General features: G+C 42.0%; 3 protein-coding genes and 1 long non-coding RNA gene across 10 annotated transcripts in view; all 4 read right to left on the reverse strand.

The window, feature by feature from the left end:
• Positions 1 to 1076, reverse strand: part of dnah9l (dynein, axonemal, heavy polypeptide 9 like) — a gene marked incomplete at its 5' end in the record, with an annotated part of 45557 nt that extends 44481 nt beyond the window's left edge. Inside the window, one exon of the mRNA XM_083561948.1 lies at positions 801 to 1076. Coding sequence (XP_083418074.1) covers positions 801 to 1076 — 276 coding nt within the window. The remainder of the gene's footprint in view (positions 1 to 800) is intronic.
• A 2865-nt stretch (positions 1077 to 3941) lies between these two features.
• sp3b (Sp3b transcription factor) lies at positions 3942 to 8920 on the reverse strand. Of its 6 annotated transcripts, none has more exons than XM_083524615.1 (6): positions 8672 to 8920; positions 8175 to 8278; positions 5455 to 6658; positions 5162 to 5351; positions 4710 to 4906; positions 3942 to 4280 (listed from the first exon to the last, which is right to left on the reverse strand). In XM_083524615.1, exons 1-6 carry the CDS (start codon positions 8676 to 8678, stop codon positions 4003 to 4005), a joined length of 1980 nt encoding a protein of 659 aa, XP_083380741.1. In that variant the 5' UTR covers positions 8679 to 8920; the 3' UTR covers positions 3942 to 4002. The 6 variants fall into 6 exon arrangements, with proteins under 6 accessions (XP_083380741.1, XP_083380743.1, XP_083380740.1 ...); XM_083524617.1 differs by having other exon boundaries at positions 8456 to 8920; XM_083524614.1 differs by having other exon boundaries at positions 5455 to 6661; positions 8672 to 8919.
• A 2507-nt stretch (positions 8921 to 11427) lies between these two features.
• ola1 (Obg-like ATPase 1) lies at positions 11428 to 18222 on the reverse strand. Of its 2 annotated transcripts, none has more exons than XM_083524690.1 (11): positions 18063 to 18222; positions 17401 to 17501; positions 16284 to 16427; positions 15242 to 15369; positions 14921 to 15096; positions 14757 to 14834; positions 14531 to 14628; positions 13253 to 13393; positions 12249 to 12345; positions 11972 to 12094; positions 11428 to 11846 (listed from the first exon to the last, which is right to left on the reverse strand). In XM_083524690.1, the coding sequence occupies exons 2-11, from the start codon at positions 17499 to 17501 to the stop codon at positions 11745 to 11747; spliced, it is 1188 nt and encodes a 395-aa protein (XP_083380816.1). In that variant the 5' UTR covers positions 18063 to 18222; the 3' UTR covers positions 11428 to 11744. The 2 variants fall into 2 exon arrangements, with proteins under 2 accessions (XP_083380816.1, XP_083380815.1); XM_083524689.1 differs by lacking the exon at positions 18063 to 18222 and adding an exon at positions 17579 to 17790.
• A 416-nt stretch (positions 18223 to 18638) lies between these two features.
• LOC310717051 lies at positions 18639 to 19234 on the reverse strand. The gene is made up of 2 exons (XR_014530735.1): positions 18928 to 19234; positions 18639 to 18769 (listed from the first exon to the last, which is right to left on the reverse strand). It is a non-coding gene; the product is annotated as an uncharacterized lncRNA (long non-coding RNA).
• Between the last annotated feature and the right edge of the window lie 48 nt (positions 19235 to 19282).

Below are 19282 nucleotides of genomic sequence, written 5' to 3' on the forward strand. Positions count from 1 at the left end.
TTCTCATTTCATTGTGTTGCCCTCACTTTCCCTGCTTTTAGAAGCAACTGTAAGTTTAAGTTCACGTGTTGCCGGGGTCAAATAAATATGCCTTAAGGCCTTCGAAATCATTTAATACATGCTGCCTGAAGCTGTTGCTTTAACAATCCGGTTTTGAGTTGCCGACACAGAGGTCCTCTAGCAGGCGTCCAGTAACACCAGCATTTTTATGTCCTTTGATTGGACGGTCAGAAAGCACGCTAGTCAGAGCTCTCAAACCACGTCTGTAGCTAACTGCACAAGTTCAAATTTACTCGTGAATTGGTTTTTCATTCCACAACGATTTACAGAGGACAAGGAATGGATTCAGACTTTTCAAGACATCGTGAGGAAAAGGTCAGCCCAAACAGTTCAAAACAGTTGTTCAGCTCTTTCAGGAAACATTTTGCTTTTGCGTTTGCTTTTACATAGAATTTGCACAATTTGCCTTCATTTAAAATCCCCAGGAAAACCGTAATGGAGGGAAAAAATGTGCAAAAATGCAGAGAAAAATGAAGGTTAATATTGATGCTTCTGCTAGAGATGATGTATGCAGTTGTGGCTACAGTGAAAGGAGACTCGTTGAATTGTGTTCATTGTGTTTCTTGCTTAATGGCATTTATTCTCGCTGTATGAGATTCCTGTCTGTAATGCAGCGCTCCATTATACCGCGATTCCGGCAGGACACCAGTGAAGGCCTGGGGGTGAAGTGCACGGCCCTCCACTGCATATATAGTGAACTGTAAGCTCTATGCATTAAAATATGTGTGTGTTGGTCTCACCTGTTCATCTCCAATGTGCAGCGTCCCACCAGGCCCCGTAAACAGAACAAGTTGCTCGCCCCAGCCGTGGTCTAAAAAGTCAAGCAAAGCCTTTTGGTTCTCCTCGGCTCCAATGAAGCGGTTCCACTTGTCCGTCTTCAGCCGCAGAGCCATGAAGACCTGTTCCTTCACGAAGTCCACTCGCTCATCTGACAGCGCGATGACTTTCAGCTGTCCGGACGGGACACGAACACCTCCTTCGGTCATGCTGAAGAAAGAGGAGGAGAAGTCATGCATGCTTCCTCTAAACTAATTGCTACACACCTTTTACCTTCATATACTTACGTTCACTGTTAACAGTTGCTGTTATGTGGATCAGTATGTGCTCAATGAGTGAAAATCGAACCCCCGGCCAAGGTTCAGGTCGTCATGGCGACAGGGAGGCTTTGTGTCCATTTACCTGTGTGTGTGGCTCGGGTGGAACATCTGCTGCCAATGAAACTTGAGTAGCCTGAGGACACCAGGTATCAGATAAGCACCACAGACAGCGACGCATCCTGGACACAGCCATTCAAATTCATTCAATTAAACACTGCTATTTCTAGCCATAAAAATCTAATTGGTTATATTTTATGAATAAGATTCTATGCAAGATCTATGATAGTTTTAAGATTATTTACTCTTTTATTTCTTACTCAGTTTAAGACAGCTTCAAGTTGTTTATTTTACCTGCAAATGGAGCTTAATTAGCATCATATGACGCCAGTCTTGTATTGAACTTTTTTCAGCTGTAATAACAGGTTTTAAGGTTGCCTAGAAAAAAAAGCTCAATAAACACACTTGTTCATGATCATATTCATTCCAAAATGCTTGTTTAATGTCGACACCAACTTATTTACAACCTAATAACAAATTATTCGAGTCTGCAGTGTTGGGACACCACACACTTTCCAAACATTATCCAGTATAATGTGGAACGTTGTTCTGTACTCATCGCTTTTTACTAAGTTGTTCTGTAGTTTTTTGACAAAATCAATTCAATAATGTTATATGTTGCATAAGTTTCATTTTGGTCTCGTTTTAAGACATAAATAACGATGACGATTCTTAAATGAAGAGAGATTCTCTTGTATCTTGAAGTCCACATCAAATTCTAGATGTTTAAAGCTAATGATTTTTATTTCTCAATGTCTCAGGTGTGGCTCTTAATTGGTTGGAGTGAAAACCTGCACCCACACTTTGGCCCTTTGTGGAAAAGATTTAACAATCATGGTTTAGACCCAAGTGTCGATCCTGTGATTTAATTGAGACTTGATTATAAGTCAGCTCCAACATGCAGTGACTGCTCTTTAAATCGAATGAGAGATGGGAGACGACTCACGTACCTGAACATGCGTGATGGTGATTGAAATAAGGGGCGTCGAACGCAACATTGCTGCTTGGAATACACTTCCAATCTACTGCCATCGCTAACAATCAAAACCAGGTTTAAATTATTATTTAGGATTCATTTTGTTTAATATTTCACTATAGAAAATGAATAATATCGACAAATTACAGCTTTAAAAATTGCTTTGTTAAGATCTGATTATTATGCCTTTTCTTTTTTTTCTCCAATGTCAGCACATGATCATGGTTACAACTAAAACTGCAGATTAATTGGTCTTGCGGATTAATTTTAATTTTAACCAAATAGTTTATCAGGAATAGTTTTATAGTAACATGACACGCTGGGGGTTTGGTCTCATTAACTTCAAAAGTAAAAGAAAGTCTACTGCGAGATCATCTGTTTAATGTAAAGCGAGTAACCGTAAATGGATAAAACGTACACGCTGTTCTTTAAAAGAAAAAATAAAAATGCGGCATTTTCAAAAACGTTTAATTGGAAGCACTGTAATCATTATCAAAGAGCAGCAGGTCATAAAATAATTTATTATTCATATATAATGAATGTCACTCTGAAAAATAAAAGTTTCCGGATTCGTATAAAAAAAAAAAAAAAAAAAACTTGCTTTGTTGTAGCATTGAAATTATTACAACCCTCCACACACATACACACACACACACACACACACACACACACACACACACACACACACACACACAAATTAACACTGAGTATCCAAGTTATAGGAAGGATTCTGATTTTAATTGTTTGTTTTGGAAAAAAAAAATATATAAAAGTAACATACAATTTTACACATTTTAAAAGTAATTATTCCGCAAAAGTCCATGATATGACGATCAGTTATATACTAAAATAAATTGTGGCTATAAACAAAATCTTGGGGATTGGAGAAGCCAAAAATAAGGGGAAAATAAACGAGGAAAGAGGGGAAAACAAAATGAAGGAAACATCAGATATATAAGAAAACAATTTCAAATAAAATACAAGTATTACATGACTGATGCTGTCGCCCGAGTTGCATATGGATGATATTTATATATATATATATATATATATATATATATATATATATATATATATATATATATATAAAAAAAATATAAAATAAACAAATTCTCCAATCATGCGACAAAGCGTGTGAGGAAAGCAGAGTCAATCCTCGGAAACGTAATAAAAGAGTGGACACGTTTGGACTGAGGCTAGCAGAGAGAGAGAACGAAAGAGAGAGAGCGAGAGAAAGAGAGAGAGAGAGATTCTTGAATCTTTACAGACTCTGAGAACTTTCTCTCTCCTGCTGCCAAATTCACGCAAAACATCGGAAACACTCTCTCTCTCTCTCTCTCTCTCTCTCTCTCTCTCTCTCTCAGACACACACACACACACACACACACATCCCTGTACCATATCATTCATTCACACGCTTATGTTCGTCGTTTGATCAGGAGAAAGTAAAAAAATCCATGCAAGTCCAGCATCGTATGCTTACAGAGTATGGTATGATACAAAATAAGGCATTTCTGTGTTAGTGTGTATCCATATATACTGAATATGCATGTGTGTGTGTGTGTGTGTGAGTGGAGATCCAAATCACATTTAATGCCCCTGCCCCCCACCCCATTTGTACAAAAGACTGCTACAGAGCATAAATTGATACTTTTTAAAATATATATTTTATATATTTATCATATATATATATATATATATATATATATATATATATATATATATATATATATATATATATATATATATATATATATATATATATATAATTGATAGTGAAAAGCTAGCTGTGGAAGTGGGCACGTTTATTGGTCACTCCATGACCTCATTGGCAGACACAGTGACCAGCTGAAGAGAGAGGTCAGAGTTTGAAAGGATGTCTTGAGTGCCAGACTGGGGCACATTGGTCAGGATGAGCGTGGCCCCGGCCCCGGTGATGATGCTGTCCAGCGGGGCATTGGCATCGTTCTGTCCTGGTGCGGGGGCGGAGTTGAGCCCTTTTTTGTTCAGGTGAGTTTTAATGTGTTTGGCTAAATGGTCGCTGCGCATGAAGCGTTTCGAGCACTGCGGACACACAAACTTCTTCTCTCCTGTGGGGGAAAAAGAGTCGATTTGAAGGATTTGTGTGCAGGGTTTAGAGGGTACAAGGTTTCTGCAGGTTTCACACAGTCAAATTTAAGGCTTTTCAATACTTTATGAACCATTAACAATACAATTTATGAACTGGCCTAAATCAAGCTAAATTATCGCTCAGCTCGCACTTCCCGATAGCTGAACTACAACACAGAGGAAACGAAACACACACACAAAAAAAAACCCTCAGTGGTAAAGTGATGCATGAGCATTTTGAAGGGCGTTAGAGGCAGAATTACATGGACATCATAAAGTTTAGGACCTGTTTAAAATTATTTAAGACCTTAAACATCAAATTGATGTCTAATTAAGGACTAAAAATGTAAATATTTAATTTAAACTCCACGGAAACCCTGAGGTAGTGTGACTGGTACGTCGGGTCATACCTGTGTGTGTCCTGCGGTGGCGCTGGAGCTCGTCGCTGCGTGTGAATCTCTTGCCGCAGTAACTCCAGGAGCAGATGAAGGGTCTCTCGCCCGAGTGCCAGCGCAGGTGGGCGCGAAGGTGAGACGTTTTACCGTACACCTTCCCGCAGCCGGGGATGTGGCAAATGTGCTGCTTCTTCTTGCCCATACCTGAGCCTCTACACACACACACACACACACACACACACACACACACACACACACACACACACACACACACACACACACACACACACACACACAAACAATGTAGCAAATGTTGAATGGCAGAAATAGACTTGTTTGTTTCTAATGACTTTTTAGAACTGAAATAAATATTAATTGTTATTAATATTGTTATCTTATTCTTTTTGTCTGGATGTGTGTGTGTGTGTGTGTGTGTGTGTGTGTGTGTGTGTGTGTGTATGCCTCACCTCCCCCCTGCCTCTTTGCAGTTAGGGCAGGTACAAGCCACTCTCCGGAGCCTCTTCCCCTCCTGTCCCACCCCCTCGTTCTCCTCATCTAGCATCCGTACCCGGAGGTGCGACAGGTCGCTGGGGTTCAAGGTGGAGTCTCCGCTCAGAGGCCAATCATCCGAGTCTGGTTCCTCCTTGATGTGAATGTCTGAGGAATGGAGAGAGAGAGAACACTTTTGAAAAGATAGCATTTTAATTTTTTTCTCTACAATTTTACAAGATTTATTCAGTATCACGGTATTTTAACTTACAGTATCCATGAAATGGTTCCAATCCAGAAAATGCAGTGTGTGTACCTGAGGGACTCTCCATGGCCTGCTCTGCCTGCGCAATGGAGTTGACTGTGACCGTCTGCAGGTTGGGGATGTGTCCAGTGGCCACACTGGTGCCAGGCTGTCCGAACGCCAACGTCTGCACGGGGGCGATGGTGATCTGAGGGGATGCCATTCCGCCAGCCCCAGGAATCTGCAGGTTCTGGAGGTTCTGCACACCCTGCACCTGGAAAGTCTGCCACTGGATCTGGCCTGTAGGTGAGACGGTCTGCGCTTGGATTAGGAAGGTGCCAGCGTTGAGCAGCTGCACGCTTTGGAGCGCCTGCATCGTGCCGTCCTGTGTCTGCGCGGGCACTAGCTGCACCATGGGTTCGACGTTTGCCGGGACGGAGGTAGGCACGTGGTTCTGCTGGACGAAGGACGGATCTTGTTGCCCGGCCGAGACAGCCGTGGCTTGGGTCAGAACCCCCGTGCCGTCTATCGTCTCAGGGAGCGATGTGACGGTGGAAGAGGAGGAGGCAGAGGTGGAGGAGGACGTCTGGGGAACGTAGGTGTTGGTACTGTTGCTGTTGTTGGATTTATCCAGAGCGTTCTGGACCGTGCTGTCGCCCGTAATTATGAGCTGACCATCAGCAGTGACGCCTGTGGCGATGGTCTGAGCTCCAGCCAGGCCCAGGGACTCCAAGTCTGCATTGCTCAGACTGTTAATCGGCACAAACGTGATGTTCCCGGGCAATCCGACCGGCATGTTAGCCACCATCTGGCCCTGCCCTGTGAACCCACTTCCTGCCAACGAGACCCCCTGAATCTGCTGCACGTGTCCGGTCTGCGCCAGCAAACCCTGCAGGTCGTTGGAATTCGTTGCAATATCCGTGCCCAGTGCGCTGCCGTCGCTTGCAGCTGTAGTGTAACCCAGTGATGTCGCGTCGCCGCTTTGGAGCTGTGGGATGACCTGGTACTGAATGCCGTTGGCGCTCACGCCGTCTGTCCCAGCAGTGACAAAAACAGGCTGGCTCTGACCGGATAAAGTCTGAAGCGGCACCACGTATTGCCCGTTGGTGCCAACGATCCCTCCGCTAGGTAAGTGTACCACCCCAGAGTCCTCTTTACCAGTGGAAACCGGAGTGAGTACCTCCCAGCGGTCGGACGAGCCTGTGAGCTGGATGGACGTGAGGTCTGTTGTCTGCTTTGGAAGAAACGTGAAATCAGTGAAATCGAATGCAAGTTCTACGAAAGCAGGGATTTTTCCTGAACGTTACAAAATGACACAAAATGATGCTGTATAATGATATGACGATTCTTATAACAACTGTAAAAACAAGAAACGGGTGACAAAGATTATCCTGGAAAGTGACGGCAAAAAAAAAAAAAAAAAAAGAGAAAAAATATTTTTCTGGTTTTGGTGTGCGCAGCACTGCCCCCTAGTGTACATGCTTATGATGGACACAGTAAATAAAGTACATTACACACACTTCTGCAAACATTAGTTCACAATGAAGGCACATGGTTAAACATCTGCAGGAACAAAGAATCATATGCTTACTAATGCTACACTGATGGGGTTGTGTAAGCAGATTTGGTTCAGTGAATTGCAGGTTGTACAACTGTAAATGAGTCATGAGGGTTGTTTGGGGGGGGAAACAACCTCAAAACTTTCAACAGTAGAAACTAACATTGCATTTGCTCACGTTACTGTACTTAAGTAGGTTTTTTTGTGTACTTCCACTTTTTAAAATCAGTAAATTAACTTTTACTTAAGCATGTTTTGTTCGAAGTATTGAAAACTGAGCAGAGAAACGCTTTCCCTGTGCTTTAATAAAAAAAATGTATAACACCATATTTGTCATAACAAATATATACAGTTCAACTGTTTATTAAAAACACAAACAGAATAAGAGGTTACTGCTGGATTTGAGGGGAAAAATCACAAGCTCCACGGTGCTTTATCAGCTTAACTCGATCGTCCTGCGTGCTTGTGCAAGATTTCCACATTCCACAATCTTCACTGTGTTCTGGTGCGTTCCAGTGTTTTTACTCATGAACATGATTTTCTTTAATAACACGCCGATCAACACTTCATTATTACATTACAGTATCAGGAGGAGAAAGAGAGGGAGAGAGTAAAAGAAAGAAAAAATAGATAAGAGAACAAAACAGACAGAGAGAAAAAGGGCAGACAAAGAAAAACAAAAGAGAGAGAGAGAGCGAGAGAGAGAGAGAGGGAAGAGAGAGAGAAAGACAAAGTAAGAGATAAAGAGAGACACAGAGGTAAAACAGCCAGAGAAAAACAAACAGATGGACAGACAGATGGATAAAGTGAGATGGACAGAGACTTGGGGAAAGGAAAGAGAGAGAAACACGGAGAGAGAGAGAGAGAGAGAGAGAGAGAGAGAGAGAGAGAGAGAGAGAGAGAGAGAGAGGTGGGTGGGGTGCTGACCGGAGCAGCGGCCAGAGCAGTGCAGGTGTAAGCGGGTTGAGCGCGCCGGTGTGCCGGGGCTGTCCGACCCACAATGGGCGGGTTTAATAAGCCTAAGAAAGTGGGTGGCCGTACAGACCGAAGGCTCACGGGAAGCGGCTTTGAATCTCGGCTCCCTCAGCGCGTTATATTTCTCGTCCCCCCTTCGGCGGTTCATTAAAACGCGAGGGACTCGCACCGGAGCTCGGGGGAGATTGTGTGAGAGGGTGTGGTAAAGAAATACCTGATCCGAGGCTGCGGTTCCTGAGGCGGGCTGCAGAAAGTCGCTGTGACCGCCATCCGCGTCCAAGGCAGCCATTTCCTGCTGCTTCGCTGGCTGTTCCGGGGCTGTGGGGGGAAAGAGAGAGAGAGAGATAGAGAGAGGGAGAGAAAAAGAAAGACAGAAAACAACCAACAGGGCGAAAATGAATTTCTCAGCGACTTCCAGGTTTCTTTATAAACTCACTTCAGAGCTCCATCCTGAGTTAAGATTTAAAGCGAATCCCCCCGGTTTTCCCTCCTCACCCTCTTCCGCTGCTGTCGCTTTTCCCCCGCTCGGGTGTTTCACTTTGTTAAAGTCAGAGGCTAACTAACTAGCTTAGCTAAGTGCTAGCATTAGCTTTTGAGTGAAGGAGGGGGAAAGATTAAAGAGTTCGGCTAAAGCTAAGCGCTGCTAAGCGCCATCCTGCTCCGGGCTCTCCGGCGCGGCTGCGCTTCGATCGGCTGAATGTTGTTACGTACCAGTCATAGCGCGGAAAGGCCTAAAAAACACCGCGGTTGTGCGTTCATTTAAACTCCAAACATGGCTGTGGCTTTAACTGAAGGCGGGCTGCGCGCGGAGCTTCGGCTCGGGCTTTTTTTTTTTTTTTTTTTTTTTTTTTTCCTTTTTTTTTTTTTTTCCCCTTTTTTTTTTTAGTTTGATTGACGGGGCTGGAAACGCGGAAGGCGGGGCTTCGAGCTCGGATCGCGGAAGTCGCTCTCTTCACATAGCGGAAGTCCCGCCTTCTTCGTTGCTTTCGTTCGTTTATTTTATTTTTTTAAAGTTTGGCCGCGCGACTTGTCTTCTCAGTTTCTTATTGGCTCGGACGCTTGTGTTTTCTCCGTCTCTGATTGGCTCGACGCTTGTGTCAGTCAAACTCAAACCTCACCACTGTTTCCTGTTTGTTGTTCGCCCATATGGCCGACAACTTTATAGCCAGTCTGTAGTTCAGGTACAGAGTAAAGAAATGTAGCAGCAATGGAATGCAGATAAATATGTACGTTTATGTAAAACATTAAAGGCACTGGTCGGTGTGCAGAAACATCTATATATATATAGATAAGAAATAATATATATATATATATATATATATATATATATATTATTGGAGACAGATGATCTGTACAAAAGATATATAAAGATATGTCCAAATCAAACAGCTTGTAGAAGATAATGTACCATTCTATACAGTTATATAATTATCCAGAGAAGATGCAAAACTGCATGATTCCTGGCAGTAGAATCAGTAAACCGTCAGGGTCCTAGCAGTCTAGTGTGGAGTTCAGTAGAGTGATGGTAGATGAAGAAAAAAAACCTGGCTCTGAACCTGCTGGCTCTGGTGCACATGTTCCTGTAGGTCCTTCTGGATTTAAGGAGCTGTTTGATGGTGTTAAAAAAAGCAGGCAAACTTTTAACAGAAAGGGTTTGATAGATGCAATGATGCCATTTAGTCTTTGAAAAGATTTGGCAACCCAGATGGTGTATGTTTGTGATAAACACGTAGTGGTGGACTTTGATGGGGCATGAGGATGTGAAAAGCAGAGGCGTTGTTCTCAGGAGTGTACGAGTCCTAGAGGACTAAAATACAAGTTTGAAACAAAAGCCGTCTGTGTTGAGCGCAATAACAGCCATTTGGAAAACACTCACTCATATACACACACACACACACACACACACACCCCGCAGGCACTGCAAGGTGTCAGTTTACACACATGGGTAAACAAACTAGTTTGCGGATACAGCTGCAGAACCCGGATGTGTCCACAGTGTAATAACTCTTTTATTGACTGTGAAGTTTATTTTTATCTGAGAATTTATTTTACATCTACATACTACATCCTAAAACCATCACAACCACACGTCCTTGCTGAATTCCATTCTTCCAGGAAGCTCAAACGATAGATTCTAGTTCAGCATTAGTGAGGTCAGATGTGGACGAGTACGAGGAGGTCTGGGCTGCTCTCGGTGTTCCAGGTGTTCAGGGCGGGTGAGGAGGTCAGGGTTCTGAGAAGTTCCACCTCACCTTTAACCCACTTCGTCTACACAGAGCTCAATTTGTGCACAAAGCATCGCTTTTCATGTTGGAACAGGTTTGAGCTTTGGAGTTCCTGTAAAGTGAAATTCTAATCCTACAGCTTTGAGACATGTGATACAGCTGTGCGATTCTGTGGTGGAAGTTCGAGTAAGAACTCTGAGCATATGAGTGAAATTGTTGGGTGTCCACAAACTTACGGCAATAGAGTGTATTTATTTGTTGTGCCACTATTATTATTGATTATATTATTGTATTAAACCAATACTAACCAATCAGCAACTACTTACTTTTAGTCTGAGGAAAATAATTGTAAGTTACACAGTTTAGAAATAACTAAAATTCTGAACAGTGACGTGAATAACACTGATAATCTCTTCATCTTCTGAACATTTTCTCCTCAAAGTTGATGTTAGAAGCAGAAAAATTGGGCGTAAGGATTTGAGCGAGTTTGACGTCTGGGTCAGAACGTCTCCAAAACTGCAGGTCTTGTGAGATGTTCCTGGTCTGCAGTGGTCAGAATCTATCAAAAGTGCTCCAAGGAAGGAACAGTGGTGAACCGGCGACAGGGTCACAGGCGGCCGAGGCTCATTGATGCACGTGAGGAGCGAAGGCTGGTCCGTGTGGTCCGATCCAGCAGACGAGCTCCTGTAGCTCAAACTGCTGAAGTTGTTCATGCTGTTGATGCTCAACGGGTCACGACTGTTTTGCCAGTAAAAGAGGACCAACACAATAGTAGGCAGGCGGTCATAACGTTTGGAATCCTTTTTACTTGAGCTAAACATGGCCAAAGTTTCAGAAAAATCGGAATGGAACATCTTCAGAGAGCTCTTTAGTCAATATACAGTCCTGCATTTTAACTCTGGATTTGATTAAGTGCATTTTCTTTCCAGTTTGGGGGATATAATTCAAACGAGAATTGGACTTGGTTGGTTCTGGGGGTTTGCTTTGTAAAAAAAAAAAAAAAAGGAGCATCATCTCCATCTACTGGCTTTGGATTGCAGCACAGATGTTTTCACGTTTTCACAGAAAACTTTCAACAGTTAGGAAATTTTTTTGTTAGGTTTTTTTTAATTAATGATGTCTCAGAAAAAAATTACTCGAATCCGATCCGCACCAGTGTTTTTGTTTTTTTACTCATTTTTGGGTTCTGGCCACCACGATAATGCACATTTCAACTGAGAAAAAGAAATAAAAGTCATGCGCTTGTAGTTTGGAGAAGTGTGTTTATTAGCTTTGGGTGTCTGCTTCTGCCGTGTGACATGCAGCGTTTAATCGTAAAGCCGTAAAATTAACCACAAATAGATCAGATATGAGTAACAAATGTCCAAAAAAAAAAACACAATCTCTACCCACACATACAGAAACTGATAGTTGTGTGTGTGTGTGTTTGGATAAACTGAATGTTCCAAAGTCAAAAGTGAATGAACCTCATGGGTAATTCCTGACATCTGCGGCATAGTCCCTCCTCCTTCCTCATGGTACAAGTCCAGCCAATCATTGCCACTTTAAAACGAATGACATCATTTCTTCTTCGGCTGATTGGGTGTGTTGAACTTGAAGAAGATGATGTCGCCGTCCTCCACCACGTAGTTCCTTCCCTGTTGTCTGTACTTTCCTGCGGCCTGGAAATCGGGGACGATATTAAAAGCAAATTTATTTTCTCATATCGTGAGACAAAGACATTTTTATTCTTTAATAACATTCCTTTTTGCATTTATAACTTCTGAACCAGAAGCTGCGGTCTTACCTTAGCAGCGTTCTCGCTGCCTTCTTCTTTAAAATCTGTGAACTTCATGACCTCAGCCATGATGAAGCCTTTCTCGAAGTCTGTGTGGATCTTACCAGCAGCCTGAGGAGCCTTGGTGCCTTTCTGTAGGTTAAAACAGCACACAGACAATTTACATCATCTTACAGCTTTTTCACACGTGAGGCTGTACAGTAACAGCCCAGACCATCATCTACATAAACCCCATGTCCATCAACTACAAACAGAACCTAAATTGCTCCTGTGTGTGTGTGGTTACCCTGATGGTCCATGCGCGCACTTCATCAGGTCCCGCAGTAAAGAAATACTCCAGCTGCAGTGCGGCGTAACCGCTTTTAATGATCTTAGTCAAAACACTAAAGCGGAAACACAAACACATGTTAGAATAGAAAGATAAGAAGGTGGGTGGAATAAGAGGAATGAACAAAGGAACAAATGATGTAGGGGTGGAAGGAAGGAAGGAAAGATGGAGAGAAGGTAAGTAGGTAGTTAGTAAGGAAAGAAAGAAGGAAAGATAGAAAAAAAGAAGGATCGAAAGTAGGTTGGTAAGAAAGGAATGTAGGGAGGAAGGAAGGAAAGAGGGTCTGTAGTTAGGCAGAATTAAAAGAAGGAAGGATGGAAAAAAAGGTTGACAGGAAGAAAGGAAGGAATGGATGGAGAGAAGGTAGTTGGGTAGTAGAAACGTAGGTAGGTAGGTAGTTAGGAAGGAAAGAAATAAGAAAGGATGGAAGGAAGGAAGAAAAGAAGGATCGAAAGTAGGTTGCTAGAAAAGAAGGAAGGAAGAAAGGTAGTTTGGAAGCAAATAAGGAAGGTAGGAGGAAATAAAGGAAAGAATGTAGAAAGGAAGGAGGAAAGGCAGGTGGGTGGAAAGGAAAAAGAAAGGATGGAATGAAGGAAGCAAGCAGGGTAGAAAAAAAGGTTTCAAAGTCGATTGGTAGGAAAGAAGGAAGGAATAAAAGGAAAGGAGGATAGGTAGGTAGAACAGAAGGAAGGAGGGAATGAAGGATGGATAGAAGGACCTGTTTTTTTTTCTAATCGAACTGAATGTATCGAACATCTAATGACAGGAACATCACTGTGATTTGTGTCTATAAAACCAGACTGAATGTGATTTACAGGCTCATGGTTCTGATCATGTACAGTTATGAATTTAATCAGAACTCAATGGTGGAATATTCAGGAACACGGAACTATGACTATGAACTGGTTCACATGGTTGATGATTTATGGAAACCGAATGTGTGAAATGGAATCAGAGCTGACCTCTGGGTTTTATTTTCCTCGCAGAACTTATTTTTCTCTTCATCGTCCATGTCCTGGTGCTTGCTCTCGAACCCTCCGCTGAAGGGGATCACCAGAGCGCCCGGGTCATGAGCGTCTACCCAGTCCTTAATCTTCACCAACCTGCCGGGAATCACATCATAACTACTTCTGATAAACAAATAAACAATTCCTGCACAGCTCCAGTGAACAAAATCAGCTCCATGATGATACGAGGTGCTATCAAAACGTTTCTTTAAAACGCCAACAGGTGGCAGCACAAGGCTAAACGCGCAGTCACAGGGAGCACCGACCCTCATAAGTGCCATCGTGTGTACATCGGGAGCCGTGCAACTAGGTGCTGTTCTGACCACGTGCGTTACCACGTCACCATGCTCTCCTCACACCCGGGTTTCTCACCGGAAACAACATGATCTTCAAGAAAGATGAAAGAATACTTTCAAATTGTAAAAGTACTTTCTAGTGAACAGAGCGAGTCTCCAAACTTTCTGACATCACCAGGGGTACTTTCCATGGGTTCGGCTTTGGAGATCTGACCCTCAACCCTTTGGGATGAATGTGAATGCTGATTGCACCCCAGGCCTCCTCGCCTCACTAACATCTGTACCTGACTACTCAAACATCTCCATAAGATCTCGTGGAGCATCTAGTGAAAGAGTGAAGGTTCTTCTAACAACAAATGGGAAGTAAATGTGAAATGCTCAAAAAACAGACACTTATACCTTCATATAGTGTATTGTTAAATGTTTATGTAGGTCCTGATGAAATGGACAATGGATATAGGAGGAATTGAGGAGCATTTAAAGATGTATTATCCTGGAAACTCTACAAAACTTTTGACCAATTACCAGCGAATTAACCAATTTACCAAACCCTGGTTTATTAATTCACTGAATACAGAGAACACAAGAGCAGACAATAAGTAATGATTCAGTAATTACACTATAAATAACGAGTTATAATCGATCTGCTCGATTTCTTAATTTTCGACTCGGCTTCTGAGAACATGATTTCATTCCACTGTACACAATATAATTTAACCTCAAGACCATGTGGTGTTTCTGCCACTCTGCAGTTTCATTTCACGGCTCAGTTCATGAGCTCAGATCTACAGAAACCTCATCATGCCATTTCACTTCCTGTCTCACTACTGAAACCTTCTCGCCCAGCTCTGAAGAAGATTACAAAGGGCTAAGGAACACACCGTGGTTCCGATGCTACACTGCTTACACGAAAGCGTTCCGAAACACCGCGACTCACCATTTGTTCTTTTTCCTGATGTAATCTTTCTCCGAGAGATTCACCAGATAAATCATGGGCTTGGATGTCAGGAAGAGGTATTTATTCAGCACCTCGATCTACAGAGGGTGAAAAAACAGTTAGCTCGCGGGATGATTGTAGATTCAAACGACCCTCGCACCAAATCAGTTCCGCATCCTGGGCCCTCGATAATGCGGTCATTTTATATAACGTGAAATGACGTCACCTCTTTGTCGTTCCATTCGTGGTACCGAACGTGTTTCTTCTCGTCCTCCACCCACGACTTAATTTTACACATAATGTCCTGTTTAAATCAAAGAAAAAGTTGTACTATTATTTTCACTCATCAAAATCCCTAAAGATGTTTGTGGTAAAAAACAGTTCGCTTACGTATTCAGGTTTGAGTTTCTTGTCTCCGCCCCTCACGGCCGTTTTCTCCAGCTTGTCTATAATTGGCCCGATCATCTCCTCGTCCTTCATCCTGAGCTCCTCGTGAATGATCTCGATGTCCCGCACCGGGTCCACACAGCCTTCTACGTGGATGATGTCTTCATCCTCGAAGGCTCCTTCGCATTTACACACACACACAAAACATGCAAATGAGTTATAATGGCTGAATCTATCAGAATATTGCATACGTGACTTCCAAGAAAACATTCTGATGGAGCAAACTAACACACTCCTCCCCCCATCCGTAGAGCTGAGACTCACGTGTCATGTGAAAGATCGCGTCGCAGGCGCTGATGTGCGAGAGGAAGGCGTTTCCCAAACCCTGTCCGGCGTGAGCTCCCTTCACCAACCCGGCGATGTCTACTACATTCAGAAAGGCTGGGACTTTACTGCGCGCACACACACACACACACACACACACACACACACACACAGTTAAAATATCACTCCATTTCACTTGAGTAAAAGTACAAATGTTTTTGCCTTCAAATGTACTTAAGTATCCAAAATACTATGATTTATTATGACTATAATGTTCCTGTTATCATTTTTATCATCTTTACTTAATCAGTTGATGTGAAAAGACTCGAATGTTACTCTTAACACAACAATCTATTAATAGAATAATATTAATGAGTCAAACACTGATATCAATTTAAATTATCATGCACCCAAAACCAAAAAAATAAATAAAAATAAATCGCATAAATAAGGCCAGGTGTTAACTCAAATTCATTTAAACGCCACTAATTAACGCGCGATTGATGCAGCTCGCGTTTCCGTTTGACCGTTTTTATTAAAAATATAAATGTAAGAGAGGCGAAATTAAAACCTTCAACGCAACACACGTTTATTCATGACATATTACTCAGATATAAAATAAATAAATAAAACTTAAATTTTTTAATCACTAAACCCCATGTCTCAAATCAAGCAACAAAACCGGCCACGATGCACACATCCGGCAAATAAAACCGTCCGTGTGGAAACGTAGCGAAAGTTCCGTTTGGTGTCCCGATGATTTACGCGATTTCACGCCTTAATTACTTTAAAATAAGAATATTTTGTCTTCGTGCTCTATGTTGAGTTTGGTTTCACTTATAATAAACATTCATTTGCATAAAGCCAAATGTACATTTTAGAGATTCTGTTTCCTGGTCATAACCTACGTAGATGTCGATGCTTTGCCCATGCGAGTCCAGTAGAAAATGAACGATTCACTGTTTGAGACGCCTCGTCCTTCTGAGTCACATTAGTACAGTGTTGAAAAAGAAAAAATTATGAGGGTTTTGCATGCGGCTACCTGGCAGGTTTGTGGTACTGGCACAGGAAGTCGTAGCGCTCGTCTGGAATCGGCACGCGGCTCTCGTTCGGGTCGATGGTGCAGAAGGGAAAATTCTCCGCCGCCGCCTGACTCTTCGTCAGCACGTTGAAGAAAGTTGATTTACTATAAAAAAAAAAAAATTTTTAAACTGTGATGTGAAAAGCTTCATATTCAGATTAAAAAAAAAAACCAAACATCAAAGAGTCTTTAAACCATCCATTACATTCAATAACATTTTACAGATCTGGTCACCAATCAGAAGATCATGGAGAAAACCGATCCTCAAAAAGCTTTTAGCGTGGTGCTGACAGCCTCACCGTAACCATGGCAACCCTCTGCCATTATCTTGCTGCCATGCTACAGGAAAAGCCCAAGCGATTTTTTTTTTATTAAAAAGTATTTGACCCCTTGTCAGCTCGTGGCATGAATACGGATAAAACAACATTTTTAAACATCATGTCCATTCATCCATTTATTCATATCACGCATAACATTATGACCACCTGCCTAATATTGTGTTGGTCCCCTTTTTCTACCAAAACAGTCGTGACCCATCAAACATCAACTTCTTCAGCAGTTTGAGCTCCAGGAGCTGTTGGATTGGAACCACAAGGACCAGCCTTCGCTCCCCACGCGCATTTATGCGCCTCGGCCGCTCGTGACCCTGTTGCTGGTTCACCACTGTTCCAACTGCAGACCAGAACATCCCGCAAGAGCTGCAGTTTTGGAGACACTCTGACCCAAACGTCTAGACGTCCCAATTTGTCAAACTTTCTTACCATACGCCAATTTTCCTGCTTCTAACATCAACTTTGAGGACAAAATGTTTACCTGCTGAATAATAAATAAATCCACTCAATAACAGGTGCCTTTTTGGGGAGTCAACAATTCCATTATGAAGTTAACATTATACTACATATCATTTAAAAGATATAACTGTGACTCCTCTATCATCGATATCAAAATGTATGGCACTTGTGCATGGTAAAGACTCCTGAACACACACACACACACACACACACACACACACACACACACACACACGTGCTCGCATTCCAGTCACTGTATTAATAAACCATGCAGAACCCAGACACACCCCACGTTCGGTAATCCAACAATCCCGATTTTGAGGGAGGTCCCGAACCGTCCGATGATAGCAGGCGGCTTTGGTCCATCTCCTCCCTTCTTTGGAGGCATCTGCAAAAAAAAGAAAAGAAAAACCACATCCCATGAGAACCCGTTAGGAACACACGAGGACGACATGATGAGCACACCTTCTTAGGAGCCATGACAGGAATATCTTCCCTTCATCAATCTCTAACAATCCACAAGGAGAAATCTGTGCATATTGAGAGATTAACTGAGTGATTCTTCAGGCTGATCTGCTCATGTCAGAGGGCCATGATGCCCAAAATAGCCTCCACTGCACAGTATGGGGAGGGAGATGGGGTGTAAGATGACCAGGCTGACCTGCAGACCTAAAAATAACCCAGATTTCATTAAGAACACAGATCATTAACTCTGATATCACTGGCAGCCTTTCTTAGAACGAGGATCTCTCCATGTCCTGACTCTGTCCCACATCCAGACATTCCCAGTTTACATTCCTCGAGTCCTCCATTCATTTATACCCAATTAGCATGTTAGCTTCCTAGCCGTTATCAGCATTATGACCCCAAAAACAGATAGTACGCCCCGAGAAAAAAGTCGTGTACAGACGCATAAACGTGACTCGAACCGCGTTCACGTTTCCATCACCTTGAATCGCGGCTCGGTCTTATAACGGAGCGGGAATTACAGTGAGTCGAGCCGCTCGCAGGCTTTCCACACTCTGGGCCACGGCACGAAAAGAAACCCGGAAGTCGGCGCACTCTTCCCATTGGTCAGAATCTGACGCTGAGAAACACGTCATGACGTTTGGGTAGATTCCGTTTTAAATTGGAAAAAAATATAGATATATTTTATCGTTTATAAACCCAAAACATTTCCAAGCCAATTAGATTATTATTTTCCATTTTTTTGGTGTTTTAATGTAAAAAAAACCCCAAAAAACTAAAGTGTCGCTAGAGCCACGTGGGAATCATCCGAACACATCACATCCGGGTACTTCAACGCTTTAATGCCGATCCATAAGTATTGGCACCCTTCATTGGGAACATTGCCAATTTGGTATTAATATATTAATATTAATAATGCAATCAAAACATATTACAACCTTCTCAAACAAACAGAGGCTTTGTATATGTTTATTTAAATAAAATAGTGCATTGGTTTTCAAAATTACTGGCACCCCTTTTAAACAGTAATGCCAACAATGATTCTCTTATTGCAATGTTTTTACCTTTTAAGCTTTTTTTTTATTATTATTGTGTGTTTCTATAATGCATAAAATATATTTTGTACTGTACAGCCAAGTCAGTATACTCTAAGAGGTGATTGTGTGATTAGACTTATTTACCTTTACACTTATGGTGCCCTTATCAAATGCTCGTGGGAAACAGGACATAGAGACAGAATACAAATGAAACAGCATATATAATATAGTAATAACAATATATACATAAAGATTTGGACCTCTTTAAAACATTACCCAGGTAGTCCCAGAGTTACGATGGAAAGCTACCCAAGGCTCTTAAAGAACGGTGGTCAGTATGGGGTGGTATATTGTGATTTGCTAATAATTTAACACATTACAGTACATAATTTAGCAAAGCAGAACAATGTACACTACCGTAATGCAGGTTATATTATACAGTATGTATGTATGTATGTATGTATGTAAGTGCCGGATCGAAAAATCGTAAGTCAAACTAACGTAACTCTAGGACTAAATGTATCTTTCCTAGAAATGGTTTAAAATGAGAAATATTTATATTAGAACAAATGGTTTCTTGCATTATTCTGATCATAAACATACATTATGCTTATTAATGCGCCATAATAAGCATAATGTATGTTTATGATCAGAATAATGCAAG

The sequence above is a fragment of the Silurus aristotelis genome (genome assembly GCF_946808225.1).
Source record: "Silurus aristotelis genome assembly, chromosome: 2".
NCBI classification, from domain to species: Eukaryota; Metazoa; Chordata; class Actinopteri; order Siluriformes; family Siluridae; genus Silurus; species Silurus aristotelis.

What these genes read in the sequence shown, in the direction of transcription:
- sp3b (XM_083524614.1), bottom strand. An exon ending in TGCAAAGAGGCAGGGGGGAG is followed by an intron (nt 4,907 to 5,161) that starts GTGAGGCATACA and finishes GTGTGTGTGTAG; the next exon opens with AGGCTCAGGTATGGGCAAGA. An exon ending in CCACCGCAGGACACACACAG is followed by an intron (nt 4,281 to 4,709) that starts GTATGACCCGAC and finishes TTTCCCCCACAG; the next exon opens with GAGAGAAGAAGTTTGTGTGT.
- ola1 (XM_083524689.1), bottom strand. An exon ending in GTTGGATTACCGAACGTGGG is followed by an intron (nt 16,428 to 17,400) that starts GTGTGTCTGGGT and finishes TTTTTTTTATAG; the next exon opens with TAAATCAACTTTCTTCAACG. An exon ending in AGAAACTCAAACCTGAATAC is followed by an intron (nt 14,835 to 14,920) that starts GTAAGCGAACTG and finishes TGATTTAAACAG; the next exon opens with GACATTATGTGTAAAATTAA.